General features: G+C 65.0%; 2 protein-coding genes across 2 annotated transcripts; both read left to right on the top strand.

Moving 5' to 3' along the window:
* The first annotated feature begins 81 nt into the window (after window positions 1-81).
* HCN3 (hyperpolarization activated cyclic nucleotide gated potassium channel 3) lies at window positions 82-10,578 on the top strand. Its single transcript, XM_084500312.1, has 8 exons — window positions 82-672; window positions 2,726-3,155; window positions 3,313-3,474; window positions 3,924-4,142; window positions 4,551-4,697; window positions 4,786-5,026; window positions 5,607-5,771; window positions 6,262-10,578. Exons 1-8 carry the CDS (start codon window positions 350-352, stop codon window positions 7,404-7,406), a joined length of 2,832 nt encoding a protein of 943 aa, XP_084356438.1. The 5' UTR covers window positions 82-349; the 3' UTR covers window positions 7,407-10,578.
* A 350-nt stretch (window positions 10,579-10,928) lies between these two features.
* Window positions 10,929-13,764, top strand: FDPS (farnesyl diphosphate synthase). Its single transcript, XM_084500311.1, has 9 exons — window positions 10,929-11,142; window positions 11,448-11,588; window positions 11,675-11,755; window positions 11,863-11,985; window positions 12,220-12,308; window positions 12,579-12,651; window positions 12,796-12,873; window positions 12,948-13,082; window positions 13,370-13,764. The coding sequence occupies exons 1-9, from the start codon at window positions 11,002-11,004 to the stop codon at window positions 13,568-13,570; spliced, it is 1,062 nt and encodes a 353-aa protein (XP_084356437.1). The 5' UTR covers window positions 10,929-11,001; the 3' UTR covers window positions 13,571-13,764.
* Window positions 13,765-13,838: the final 74 nt, after the last annotated feature.

Below are 13,838 nucleotides of genomic sequence, written 5' to 3'. Positions count from 1 at the left end.
CGCCCCTGAGCCCCGCCCGCCCCGCCCCTCCCCGCCCGCCGCGGGGTCCCGCGCCGCCGCCGCTGCCGCCGCCGCCGCTCCCGTGCCGCCGCCCGGGCCTCGGTGCTCGGCGCTGCTCCGCTGCCGCCGGCGCCTCCCCGCTGGCGGCGGGGCCCGGCCGCGGTGCCCGCGCCAGGGCGTGCGCAACAGGCGGGCGCCGCCGGGGCCGCGGGCGCCGGTGAGCGAGCGGCCGGGGGCGGCGAGCGAGCGGCCGCCCGGGGCCGGGCATGTGCGGCGGGGCGGCGGGCAGGGCGCCCGGGCAAGGGCGTTTGAAGGAAACGTGAGGCGCGGCGGCGGCGGCGGCGGCGGCATGGACGCGGCGCCGGGCCGGAGCCCCGAGCCCCGGGAGAAGCCGCCGGTGCCGGACGGGGAAGCGGCGGCGGGGGCGGCCGCTCGGGGGGCGGCGGGCACGGCCCCGGCCTCGCCGGCGGCGGCGGAGCAGATCGTGGCGGAGGGCGAGGCGGCGGCGGCGGCGGCGGGCACGTTCGTGCAGCGGCAGCTCGGGGCCATGCTGCAGCCCGCCGTGAACAAGTTCTCGCTGCGCATGTTCGGCAGCCACCGGGCCGTGGAGATCGAGCGGCAGCGGGTGAAGTCGGCCGGCGCCTGGATCATCCACCCCTACAGCGACTTCAGGTGGGACCCGGGCCCCGCTCCCCCCGGACGGGCCCGGCCTCGGTGCCCGGTACCCGGTGGTCGGTGCCCGGTGCTCGGTGCCCGGCCCCTCCGCCGCTGTCCCTGGTGCTGAGCGCGGCTCCCTCCCGGCCCCGCCGCACCGGCAGCGCCCGGCGGGGCAACAAGTGAGGGGCACCGGCGGTGCTCCCCCGGCCCCTCCGGGGGACAGCGGAGGCGGCCCCGAGCAACCGGGGCTGGCGAGGCTCCGACCCCGCCGCCCGCACCGCGAGCCCCCCGGCCCCTTCCCCACCCTGGGCACGTCCAAAGCCAGCCCCGCGATAACTCAGCCAAGTTTCCTCCGGTTCAGCCCCCTCCCGGTCTCCGGTATCCCCCCGGCCCCCTGGGGCTCCCCGCCGGGCAAGGAGCTCCCCGGCAGCCCCCAGCTCCGGGCACGCCAAGGAGGAGGAGGAAGGGGCCGCCTGGTTCTGCCCCCACGCAAAGCTTTCCTCCCTTGACACCGCTTTGAATTGCCAAACGTGTGCAGGACTCGCGCAGACCCCACACGGTGCCCGCGGAGCCTGCCCGAGCACCGGCCCCGCAGCCCCGAGCTGCCGGAGGAGGAGAGGGCAGGGCGCTGCGAGGCGCCGGGCCTGCCTCACCGTGACACCGGGATCGCCGGGAAGAGCGCAGGGCCGGCTGATGTGGGAGGAACTGGGTGTCACGGGGATGTTGAGTCATATAGGGTGGGCTTTCTCTACGGGGGATGAAGCTGCGAGGCAGTCATCTCCCACGGCGAGCCGTGACACGGCCGACGTCCCCAGCCGGGTGAGGAGCTCCAGAGCGGGGCTGGCACCTGGTGCAGGTCCCCGGCACCTGTGGGCAGCTCCGCAGCCTCCAGGGCCTGCGGTGCCCCCCGCAGACCGCCCCGCGCCTCCCCAGAGTGACCCCGAGGGGCGCAAAGCCCTCGTGGACCTTTTGGGGGGAAAGCCGCCCCCCAGGTTTGCGAGCCCGAGCTCTGCAGGAGCTTCAGCCCGTTGTGAAGGTGACATGCAGCGAGCCGGCTGGATTACGCTGGTGTTTATCACATTACGGGGATCCTCAAAGGCCACGGAGATCAGGGCCCTGTGTGCTCGCCGTGACACGGAGTGAAGGACGGGGCCTGCCCTAAAGAGCTTAAGCCTAAATCTGAATCGAGTGCGCCCGGCAGCTGGCGGGGGGCAGGCTGTTTTCCCATTCAGGGCACAGAGTTGGGGTGCGGGAGGTGTTTGTGCAGCCAGGTCAGCTCCGTTCTGCCTGGCCAGTGCCTCCTCACCCACACAAGCAAGCCCTGGCCGTGGCTGAGGCAGCGTTAACACGGGCGAGGTGTCCTCACCCCCGGGGGCAGAGAGCACCAGCCTCAGCTGGGACTGAGCAGGGCACCCAAAAGCGGGAGCTGGGCTTTCTTTTCCAGACCCCATAAAAACTTCGGGTGTGGAGCTGGGAAGCCCCCCGAGCATTGCATGTGTTTGCATGAAGAAGGCAAACAGCCTTTACGCGTGGCTGGGGATGCTCAATTTCAGGGCACCGTCAAACTCTAATCAGCCGATGCTGGGGACCTCGTGGATTTACTTCTGAAGCCTCTGAGCTTGTCCTCTCAGAGAAAGGAGGCAGATGAGGTGCTCCTGCAGGCCTAGGACCGTGTAGCTCCTGCCCACCACTCACAAGCACCCTTTTGGGGTCAGACACGTTCGTTCCACCTTCTCCATGGGGATGGCACTTGTCTGGCCTTTGTTCGCTCCTGCCCGGCTGCCCCACGCTACCATCCCAAGTGCCTCCCTGGCCCCGAGTCCCTCGGATGCCCTGGGAGCTCAGCACTGGGTTTGTGTAAGCAGCAAGGCTTATCCCAAATCCTTCTAAGCCAGCCTGGGCCGTGGCTGGGAGCTGGCGGACGATGGGGAGCTCTGGGGAGCAAAGCCCGTGTCCTCCCTGCGCTCTCCTCTTTGTGACATGTTGGACTCCAGCTTTGGTCCTGGGTTTCTTTTCTAACCTTCTGTCCCACCTCTCCTCCTGCTCCCTGCCTGCTGCCTTCCTGCAGGTTCTACTGGGATCTCATCATGCTGCTCCTGATGGTGGGGAATTTGATCATCCTGCCTGTGGGCATCACCTTCTTTAAGGATGAGAACACCCCGCCCTGGATCGTTTTCAACGTGCTTTCAGACACCTTCTTCCTGGCTGACCTGGTCCTGAACTTCCGGACAGGCATCGTGGTGGAGGACAACACAGAGATCATCCTCGACCCTCACACCATCAAAATGAAGTACCTGAAGAGCTGGTTCCTGGTTGACTTCATCTCCTCCATCCCGGTTGACTACATCTTCCTCATCGTTGACCTCGAGACCCAGGTGGATTCGGACGTCTACAAGACAGCGCGGGCCCTACGCATCGTCCGCTTCACCAAGATCCTCAGCCTGCTGCGCCTGCTGCGCCTCTCACGCCTCATCCGCTACATCCACCAGTGGGAGGAGGTGAGGGTCCCTCGGAGGTCCCAGGCCCGGGGCAGGGTCTCGGGGCAGGTCAGGGATCTCTGGCTGTGGGGTCCGGCTGGCTGGAGGAGGGAGTTGAAGCGACCATAATGGGGAAAGAGACAGTTTCTCTGTAGCTGCGCTCCTGCCTCTTCCCCAGATCTTCCATATGACTTACGACCTGGCGAGTGCTGTGGTGAGGATCTTCAACCTCATCGGCATGATGCTGCTGCTGTGTCACTGGGATGGGTGCCTCCAGTTCCTGGTGCCAATGTTGCAAGACTTCCCGGAGGACTGCTGGGTCTCCATCAACCACATGGTGGTGAGTGCCCCGGGCAGGGGCGATACTGGTGCTGCATCCACCAGGGGGAGGAGAGGAGGTGCTTGCACATCTCGACCGCTCAAACGCCTGGGCACACTCAGCCCCCAGAGCTGCCTGGTGGATCCGTGTGCTGCGGAGCAGCAGTGAGATGGTGTGGGGGGAATCTCTGCATCCTCTTCCTGTCTCAGCCCACCTTGGCTGCTGCTGGAGTTGGACCGGCCAGGGGAATCCCTTGTGCCCTGCCAGGAGGGAACAGGGCACCAGGGCTCCTGTCTGCTCCCCCAGAGGCAGTCCCAGTCCCTAATCCTCTTCCCCAGGCAGAGCTCTGCCCTTCGGTTGTGGACGCATCAAATACCTTTTTGCTGGCTGCGGGGAGGGGGAACTGGACTGTTCTGCCCAGTGGCTCCTTCCAACAGAGCCCCCCAGCACTGCTGTTCCCTCTTCTGCAGAACGACTCCTGGGGGAAGCAGTACTCACACGCCCTGTTCAAGGCCATGAGCCACATGCTGTGCATTGGCTATGGCCAGCAGGCGCCCGAGGGTATGACCGACGTCTGGCTCACGATGCTGAGCATGATCGTGGGAGCCACCTGCTACGCCATGTTCATCGGCCACGCCACTGCCCTCATCCAGTCGCTGGACTCATCCCGGCGCCAGTACCAGGAGAAGGTCAGCAGGGTGCTGGAGAGAGTGCCTGGATCCTGGGGGAAGTCATGCCGGCACAAGTGGGTCGAGCTCCAAAATCTGCTCGGTGTGGGCTCCCTGCCCGGCAGCCTCCTGCCCTGCTCTCTGCCCTTGCTGCCTGCTCAGGAGGTGGGGGTGTCAGGGGGGCAGGCTCCCTGTTTGGATAGGGACACCCCAGTCATCCTGCCGGGGTTCACCCTGGTATAGTGAGGCCCGCATCCCGGCCTCTGCCGTGGCACCCTCTCTGCCCTGAGCGCACGGGGGTCCCAGCTCTGGCAGCGGCTGCTCCTCACCGCCAAGGAGAGGGAAGGTGTGAGCCGGCGGTGCTGCCAGCCCTGGCACGGCGCAGCTCATTTCAGCGCAGCCCAGCGTGGCTCTCTCCTGTCCCCGCAGTACAAGCAAGTGGAGCAGTACATGTCATTTCACAAGCTGCCTGGGGACACGCGCCAGCGCATCCACGAGTATTACGAGCACCGCTACCAGGGCAAGATGTTTGATGAGGAGAACATCCTGGGGGAGCTCAGCGAGCCACTCAAGGAGGTATGGGCAGGCACCCCAGTGCTGGTGGTGTGGGGGAAGGAGGGCAGTGCTCACCGGGGTCAGCGCTGACCTGCTCCTCACCCCACAGGAGATCATCAACTTCAACTGCCGCAACCTGGTGGCCAACATGCCCCTGTTCGCCAACGCGGACCCCAACTTCGTGACAGCCATGCTAACCAAGCTGCGCTTCGAGGTCTTCCAGCCTGGAGACTTCATCATCCGCGAGGGCACTGTGGGCAAAAAGATGTACTTCATCCAGCACGGGGTGGTCAGCATCCTCACCAAGGGCAACAAGGAGACAAAGCTGTCTGATGGCTCCTACTTTGGGGGTGAGGCTGTGCTGAGGGACTTGGAGAGCAGAGGGACATGAGAGCTGCTGGGGGATATGTGATGCTTGCACCCTCTGTCCATCCCCTCAGCACCAACGCCAAAGGCTGGGCATCCACCTCCCTCGGGTTTCTGGGGCTCAGAAGTCCACCTCCCCGGTTCTTGCAGGGTGTCTTGTCCCACAGGGTGATCAGGGGAACCAGCAGTCAGAGAGCCCTGAATTCTGGCTGTCTTGGCCAGAGAGGGCATCCGCCCAGCCAGCCTCTGGCCATAGAGCAGAGGTGTTTAGAGCAGAGCACCTGGGCCAAGTTTCTGGGCTACAAGCACAGTTCTGGAAGAGAACTGGGTCGGGTGACTGCAGGAGCTGCATCCAAGGATGTCTCCATGGCCCGGGGAGGGAGGAACAGGTTGTGTGTGGCCCAGGGCACGGCTGTGGCTGTCCAGACTCCTGGCTTTGCTCCTTCTCCTGAGCCGTGCTGTTCCTGTGGGAGCGCTAGGCAGCCCTGTCCCTGCTCTGGGGAGGTCTCTGGGGAGGGGACAGATGGCTGCATCACCCCGCCACCTCAATCTCTCTCCCTGCAGAAATCTGCCTGCTGACACGGGGCAGGCGGACGGCCAGCGTGCGAGCTGACACTTACTGCCGCCTCTACTCCCTGTCGGTGGATAATTTCAATGAGGTGCTGGAGGAGTACCCCATGATGCGCAGGGCCTTCGAGACGGTGGCCATGGACCGTCTGGATCGCATAGGTGAGGAGCAGCCCCTGTGCCCCACGCAGCCACCTCTGTGTCTGCTCCCAGGGTCCCAGCACTCCAGCCTCACGGGTCCCCAGCGATGAGGAGGGGGAGCAGAGGGATGCAGCCTGCCACCAGGGCCCCTCTTTCCTCCCAGACAGGATCTGGGCAATGCTGATGAGCTTCCCAGGGTGGGGCTGTCACCCTCCCTACACATATTTGCCCTGTCTGGCATTGGCCAGTTGCTCGTCCTCGTCCCCCCTTGCCTGCTGAGTACAAGTGGGACCACAGACTCCAGCCCCCAGCCCGGAGCCTTTGGAATCATCCTTTGGGCTCTGTTTTGCCCCTACTTCTCCCTCTGTGCTGAAGCCAGGACCCTCCCCAAAGCCTTGCTTCCATTTGGTAAAGCAGTGAGGTTTTATCGTCCCTTCCCCACCATCACCCCTGCCCTGCACGGTGTCCCTGAGAGCTCCTAGGGAGGGTGACACCACTACCTTTCACCCAGGGAAGAAGAACTCCATCTTGCTCCGCAAGCGAGCTGAGCACAGCTCAGGGCCCATGAACAACGAGATGATCCAGCAGATCGTGAAGCATGACCAGGATGTGGCCCACAACATCCAGGAGCTGCAGCAGATGACGATGGGCCGGGAGCTGAGCGGCAAGCCGGTGATCTGGGAGCCGCTGGTGCACGCGCCCCTGCAGACAGCCGCTGCCACCACCAACGTGGCCATTGCCTTGACTCACCAACACAGCCTGCAGGCCCACATCTTCCTGCCGCCCTCCTCCATCTCCAGCCCACTGTCACCTGAGGCCACCCTGCTGACGAAGCAGGTGCGCAGGTCCCAGCCCAGCCTGGGGGGCTCCCGGCCCTCCTCGGTCAGCTCCCCATCGGGGGCGCAGTCCCACCTGCAGACACCGGCCGCCGGTTCGCCTTCCTCCCCGATGGTCCAGTCCCAGGCACCCCTGGAAAGCGGGGGCCAGCGACCAAGCCACGGGGGGCAGCCCTTGCCGCGTGCGGCGCAGAAGGGAGAGCTGCCGCCAGCGGCCAAGCAGCCCCCGGCAGGATCCCAGCCCCAGCTCTCCAAGTCCCGGGGCACCTCGGTTTCCACTTCTCTGCTGCAGCAGGCGGCGGGGGCTCCGTCCCCCAGCTCGGAGCAGGCGCTGCCGGCGGGGAGAACGCTCCACTACAGCCTGTCCCGGGCCACCGGATCCCACATCTCGCTTCTGATGCAGCCACAGCAGCTGGTGAAGCACAGGAGCATCCAGGGCCTGCCCGTGGGGCGGCTCACCCAGGATGTCCGTCTCCTCTCGGCCTCCCAGCCCTCCTTGCCCAACAAGGTTGCTCAGCAAGCAGACGGGAGCTCCCTGCAGCAGGGGAGGAAATCCGTGGGGAACCTGGCCCGCAGATCCTCTCCCTCGGTAGCCGGACTCCTCGCCAAGCCATGTCCGGGGATCGCAGGCCAGCCAGCACACCCGCAGCAGATGCCTTCAGGATCGCTGGCTCAAGCGAGCCGCTCCGTGGCAGGAGCGTCCACCCCGCAGTCCCCAGTCTCTGCACCCAGGCAGGCGGCAGCTCCCTCCCGCAAGGGCTCCGTGGCCTTCAGCCCTGAGGTGGAAACGGGGAAGCCCAAGCTCCCATCCAACATGTGAGCCCCCGGCGGCACCCGTGCATGGGTAAGAGAGAGACAGGCACCGAGGTGGCACCCGCGGGAGGAGAGCGGAGGCAGCAGGAGAGGCAGAGCACCTTGTGGAGGCCTGGCTCTGTCCGAGGGGAGGCGAGGTGAGAGGCAGGGCACGGGGACACGCACCGGACATGCTGGGTGCGGGGGACGCAGCAGGGGTGGGCTTGGAGCAGCCCCAGGAGCTGGCCTGGCAGGACGAGGAGGGGGCTCTCCCGAGGACCGTGCCATTGCTCTCCCCACCCGCTTCATCACCGTTTCTATCCTGCCACCTACCCTCCTTCTGGAGGCAGCAGGCAAAGTTGGAGCCCTCGCCCCAAATCCAGGCCTCCCAGGGGAGCCCAGCTCCCCACAGCTACTCCTTCGGGGCTGGGCCCCTCTCTGCTCTGCCCTCGCTCCCTGCAGCCTCTCCTCGGGGCCAGGGTGATGCTGGCAGGCTCTGCTGGGCTCGTCCTCCCACAACAGTACCCGCAGCATCCCCACACCATCCCCACAGAGATCTGCCCAGCACTTTGGCTTTTTGGGAGAGGGGAGAGAGCCAGCACCCCACTGGTGCTGAGGGCAGAGGGGGCTGGAGCCCACTGTGGGGTCTCACTGGGCAGGCAGAGCGCAGGTACCTGGGGCCAGGCGGGGGCCAGGTCCCCTCTCCCCGAGGTGCCAGCAGCCACGCTCAGGGCTCGGTGTTGGGCCCTGGTGCTGCTGGAGCCCTGTGCCAGCCAGGCCAGCCCTGGCGTGCCAAGTGCCAAAGGCAGGGGCAGACTGCTCTGCCTCCACAGCATCCCCCGGGATGCCTCTGCCTGGCTTTGCCTCACCTCTGAGGTGCTGCAAGGCCTTTGCGGAGTGCTTGGCCCTGCCAAAGCTCCGCTGGCAGTTCACTGGGGCTGGGATGTGCCTGGCGGGGCTCTGCCCCATGCCTGGGCACCGAGCCCAGGCCCTTGGCCATGCTCCCGTGTGGAAGCAGCGCGGGGGCAATCCGGCTGCCTGCAGCTCCAGGGGGGATGCGTGGTCCGGGCTTCGGTCCCCTCCTGCCCCGTGCTGCGGTCCCCTTTATGGACCGCCTGGAGAGGCTGATCACCAGCACTGCAGCGAGCAGAAGGCGGGCTTGAGGAGACACCAACCCCGGGCAGCGCCTGGGTGGCATGTGGGGCTGCGGGGCTGCCTCCCCTTGCCCTTCCCACACAGAAGGGCAGGGGCTTGGGGGCTCCGCAGCCAACCCCAACTGCCCCTCCAGAGCCAGTAGTCATCCGTGTGTGTTCGAGTCGTGGCTCTGCCGAGCAGCTGAGCTCTGCTTACAGTGTTGCTTTGGGCTCAACCGCGTTACCAGTCCTGGTTAGAGTAGTGTTCCCTCCTGACCCCGCTGCGCTGCGCGAGCTGCTTTCCACTACTAGAGTCAGGACCCATGGCTTGTAGTCGCGCTCTGGGGCTTGGCTGCCGCTGAGCGGGGCCTGTGGGACCCGGCGGCCCTGGCACACCCGGCCCCAGCCGCCTGGCGCAGCGGGCGAGGGTTTTGTTTCACGCAGTACTTCCTGAAGTGAGTCCTTCAGTTCTCCCCCCTCATGTTTTGGGATATTGGGACCAGTTTGAACCACTTGGCTGCTCCAGGAGCCGAGCCCTCAGGGCGCAGCAGCCCAGTGGGAATCCATTAGCGTGTCCGTCGGAGGGGATGTCCAGCACTGCCTTTTTTTTCATGGACTTGAACTCCCCTTCCCCACCCAGCTCCCGCGTCCCGCTCCATCCCCATGGTCGGTGTCTCCCCGGCAGCCCCTCGGGAAGGGGTCTGCGGCCGGGCCGCGCAGTCAGACATCCCCCAGGCCGTGTTTACACCCCGTGATGTAGATGTCTTAGTGGTCATCATAGGTGTTCCTCACAGAGAGCGTGGGCCAGGCTGGGTGGCACTGAGTGCGGCACCCTTTCTGCCAGCCGTGCTGCCGGTCACCCCTCCCCGCGGCCGCAGACCCGCGCCAGGAGCCGGAGCCACCCCGCGCTCCGGTCACCGCTGCGGCCGGCTCCACCGTGGCGACCAGCGCCTGCTGCGAGCTGCGGCAGCTCCTGTCCCCGGCGGTCAGGACCCCGGTGTCCCGTCCCCGAGGGGAGGCAGGAGGGGGGCGGCTGGGGGTTTAGGGCCGGGGGTGCCGGCCACATGCGCGTCTCTGTGGCGTGAGTGGGCGCGAGTCTCGTCACCAAAGACCATGCTCCTTCACTCTTGCACTCACGGCAGTCGATGTACAGAGCTTGTAGTTTTCATATTGCAGAGAATTTAAAAGCGTTTTTTTTTTTTTTTAATTTATTTATTATTATTTATTTTTTGGTCGTTGTACATAATGGGTTTAAATAATAAAGAGAGATTCTGAGCTGGTCTGAGGGAGCCTCCTTCAGTGCAGCCCGCGCCGGCCGCGGTGCCTTGCCCACGAGGACGGGCTGGGGCAGCGGTGGGGTGCCGCAGAGGGGCAGCCCCGGTCCTCGTTAACAGCAGGATTTAATTGCCTTCCCCCGACAGCCAGGAGCAGATAGGGAACCCCGAGGAGCATCTTGGGGTGCCTCCTCCCAGCCCCACAACCTCGGGCAGCACAGGAGGAGCAGCACAGCCGCAGATCCCCCCCTTCCCCTCACCCCACCGGCATTTGGGCCCCGGGGGATTAACGTTTAATCTTTGCTGATTTTCCCCTTCCATTTCCCTTCCGTTTATTAACCCGGGGGGGGGGGGAGGCTGATTGCGGAGCAGACTGCGGGCATTAAACAGATTAAACGAAGGTCACACAGCACGGGGCGGGCCGGGGGGCTTGCGGTGCTCAGTGCCCGTCCCACGGTGCCGGCACACCCTGCACGGGGCTCGGCTCGGGCCTGTGCCCGGTGGCTCTGACCCTGCGCCGGCACCGCCAGCACGGCACCGGGCACCGGGCACAGGCACCACGGGCACGGGCACCACGGGCACCCCCCGCGCTGCGCCCAGCACCGGGACAGCCCCGGGACAGCGCGGCTGAGGCTCGGTGACACCCGAGGAGCCCCGGGCCCATCGGCGGCTCCTCCCTCGCCCCGTTATTCCCGGTGACACCGGGGCGAGGCGGAGCGGGGGCGCGTGGAAGCCGCCGGTTGCCCCGGCCCCAGCCCCCCGAAGGGGCCAGGCTGTGCCGACGGCGGCCGGGCAGGGCCGGGGGCGCAACGCGGGACGGTCCCGGTCCCCATCCCGGTCCCCGGTCCCCAGTCCCGACCCCGCCCCCGCGCTGCCGCCGCGCCCTCGCTCCATTCCCCCCCTCCACCAATCAGGCGTCTCGGTGCCGCCCCTCCCGCTCTTCTATTGGCCGAGCCTCCTTGGTTCCATCTTCATGCGATGGAGCGGGCCAATGAATGCAGGCGCCAGGTGCGGCCGCCCGCTGGCTCCTCCCCCTCCTCGCGGGGCACGCCGGGAGTTGTAGTCCGCCCGCCGCGCGGCTCGCGGCGCTCCCCCTGGCTCCGGACTACGCGCCCCGGCAAACCCCGCGCCCGGCGCCGGGGCGGAGCCGTCCCCGGAGGTCGCGGGGGCGAGCGTGGAGGAGCGGGGCCGAGGGGTCCGGTGCGGGCAGGGCGCGATGAGCGGGGACGGCGCGCGGCGGGCGGCGGGCGCCGAGCGGGAGGAGTTCGTGGGCTTCTTCCCCCAGGTGGTCCGGGACCTCACCGGGGACGGGCTGGGGCACCCCGAGGTGGGCGATGCCGTGGCCCGGCTGAAGGAGGTGAGGACGGGGGGGGTCGGGGGGGGCTCGGGGGGGTGAGGTCCCGGGGTGGGTCCCGGTAAGGCCCGGGCGGGGGGCCCGGAGGGGGTCCCGGGGGGGTCCCGGTTGGGTCCTGGGGAGGTCCTGGTGGGGGTCCCGGGGGGTTCCAGTGAGGCCGGCATGGGTCCCGGTGAGGTCCCGGTTCGGGTGCCCGGGGGGGGGTCCCGGTTAGGTCCCAGGGGGATCCCGGGGGGGTCCTGGTGAGGTTCCGGGGGGGGTTCCAGTGTTGGGGAGGCCGGGGGTTGCCCACTCACCTCTCCCCACAGGTGCTGGAGTACAACGCGCCGGGCGGGAAGTACAACCGGGGGCTGACGGTGCTCGCAGCCTTCCGGGAGCTGGCGGGCCCCCAGCAGCAGGACCCCGAGAGCCTCCGCTGCGCCCTGGCCGTCGGCTGGTGCATCGAGCTGGTGAGAGCCGGGCACGGGTCCGCACCGTGCCCCCCGCCTCTGAGGGCCCCCGTCCCGCAGCTGCCCCCTAACCCAGCCTTTTGCAGTTCCAGGCCTTTTTCCTGGTGGCCGACGACATCATGGACCAGTCCCTGACGCGCCGGGGGCAGCTTTGCTGGTACAAGAAGGTGAGAGCGGCCGCGGAGCTGGGACGTCGCTGCCTGCTGGGGGGCTGTGGGGGTGCCGTGATGTTGGGTGTGCTGCAACCCAGCCTCTTCTTGTCCTCCTGGTGCAGGAGGGAATTGGGTTGGATGCGATCAATGATGCCTTCCTCCTCGAGTCATCCGTCTACAGGATGCTGAAGAAGTACTGTGGGGAGCGCCCGTACTACCTGCACTTGCTGGAGCTCTTTCTGCAGGTGAGGCTGCCCCCACGTCTCCTTCCATGGACCCATCTCGGGACTAATCCCAGTCCTGTTTGATGGTGCGTGGATCTTAGTCTGCTCTGTAAGTCCTTGGGCATCCCACCAAAAATGCACCCTTCTTCAGCCTTGGCAAGGAGCTAAAACGGGGCTGAACTTGGGGGTTTTTACTGTACTGTTGAGACTTTCCTGAGGACCATGTGAATAAATCCTTAAATGTTTCCTCTTCAGACTGCCTACCAAACTGAGCTGGGGCAGATGCTGGACCTCATCACTGCTCCTGTCACCCAGGTGGATTTGAATCGCTTCAGTGAGCAAAGGTGAAGAAATTGGAGGGGACAGATGCCAGCCCAATGCTGGCTGTGTGGCTCTGCTGGTGTCCCTTCTGGACTGTGAAGCACAAAACCAGCTTGCTAAAATTCTGCTGTCATCTGTCAGACCAAAGTCCAGACCAAATCTTTGTCTGCTGTCAGAACTTGGAGGTGGTTTAGAGGGTGATGCTGCACTTCTCCTGCTGTCTTTGATTTGCTGGGCACCAATGGGAAGGGAAGGCCTGGGATTTCTCACTAAATGTGGTTCCTCTCCCACAGGTATAAGGCAATCGTTAAGTACAAGACCGCATTTTACTCCTTCTACCTGCCAGTGGCTGCTGCCATGTACATGGTGAGTTCTGTTGAAAGGTGTTAAGGGGAGAAAGGCGGTGCCTAAACAGCATAAGGCTGTCTAAGAGAGCAGGTGGTCTGGGAGATGAAGGTGTAAAAAACAAATACTGGAAGGCTTTTTTTTTTTTTTTCTTCTCTCTTTTAGACTGGTATTGACAGTAAGGAGGAACACGACAATGCCAAAGCAATCTTGCTGGAGATGGGTGAATTCTTTCAGATCCAGGTACAAGGTGCCTCCCAGTCCCCACAGGACTTGTAAGACGTGGTTGTGGTACTCATGTTTCTGTCTTTGTACAGGATGATTACCTGGACTGCTTTGGTGACCCAGCACTAACAGGGAAGGTTGGCACCGATATCCAGGACAATAAGTGCAGCTGGCTGGTGGTGGAGTGCCTGCGTCGGGTCACACCAGATCAGAGGCAGATCCTGGAGGTAATGCCCGCAGGCTTACAGAACCGCTCTGACATGGTGGGAGAGGTAACGCAGACTCCCTGCCTAAGGGCACAGTGTAGAGGAGGTGTCGAGCTGTAAGGTGTATCTGGAAAGCTGCGCTATGCATGGCAGCAGTGATGGTACCGGGGTGGGAGGAGGCTCAGTTGTTCTGAGCACTGTAAGACACAAGGGAGCAGAAGAGGTGACTCTTGCCACATTTTGAAAGAGCAACTATTGTCATAGCCATAAGCTAAACCCCAAACTTACTCATTCTGGTGCCTTCTCAGGAGAACTACGGCCGTAAGGAGCCAGAGAAGGTGGCTAAGGTGAAGGAACTCTACGAGACTCTAGGCATGAAGGCTGCTTTCCAGGAGTACGAGGAGAAGAGCTATCAGCGCCTGCAGGAACTGATCAAAAAGCACGCCAACCGGCTCCCAAAGGAGATTTTCCTTGGCCTAGCTCAGAAGATTTACAAACGACAGAAATGAGGGTGTGCTGGCAGGCCTGTTGGTGAACTGTTCGGGCTCTGCTGCCAGAGGTGGGCTGGCAGCCCCGGTGCTGGGTGCGCTGCGGTGCCACCGCCCTGCTGCCTTCAGGCTGGGGTCGGCGGGGCTCGTAGCAGCTCCCCTCCCGGTGCTCGGGCCGCCAGGCCTGCTCCAATAAACGTAATTTATTGCCGTTCTGCTGCCTCTTGTGTTCCTTGGCGCTGGGGGCAGGCCGGGCTCCCCCCTCCCGGGGCTGCGCTCACCGGGGCGG

This window comes from Aythya ferina (assembly GCF_964211825.1).
Source record: "Aythya ferina genome assembly, chromosome: 29".
NCBI lineage: Eukaryota > Metazoa > Chordata > Aves > Anseriformes > Anatidae > Aythya > Aythya ferina.
The sequence above is the reverse complement of the archived record's forward strand: the minus strand, read 5'-3'. Positions and strand labels throughout refer to the sequence as shown.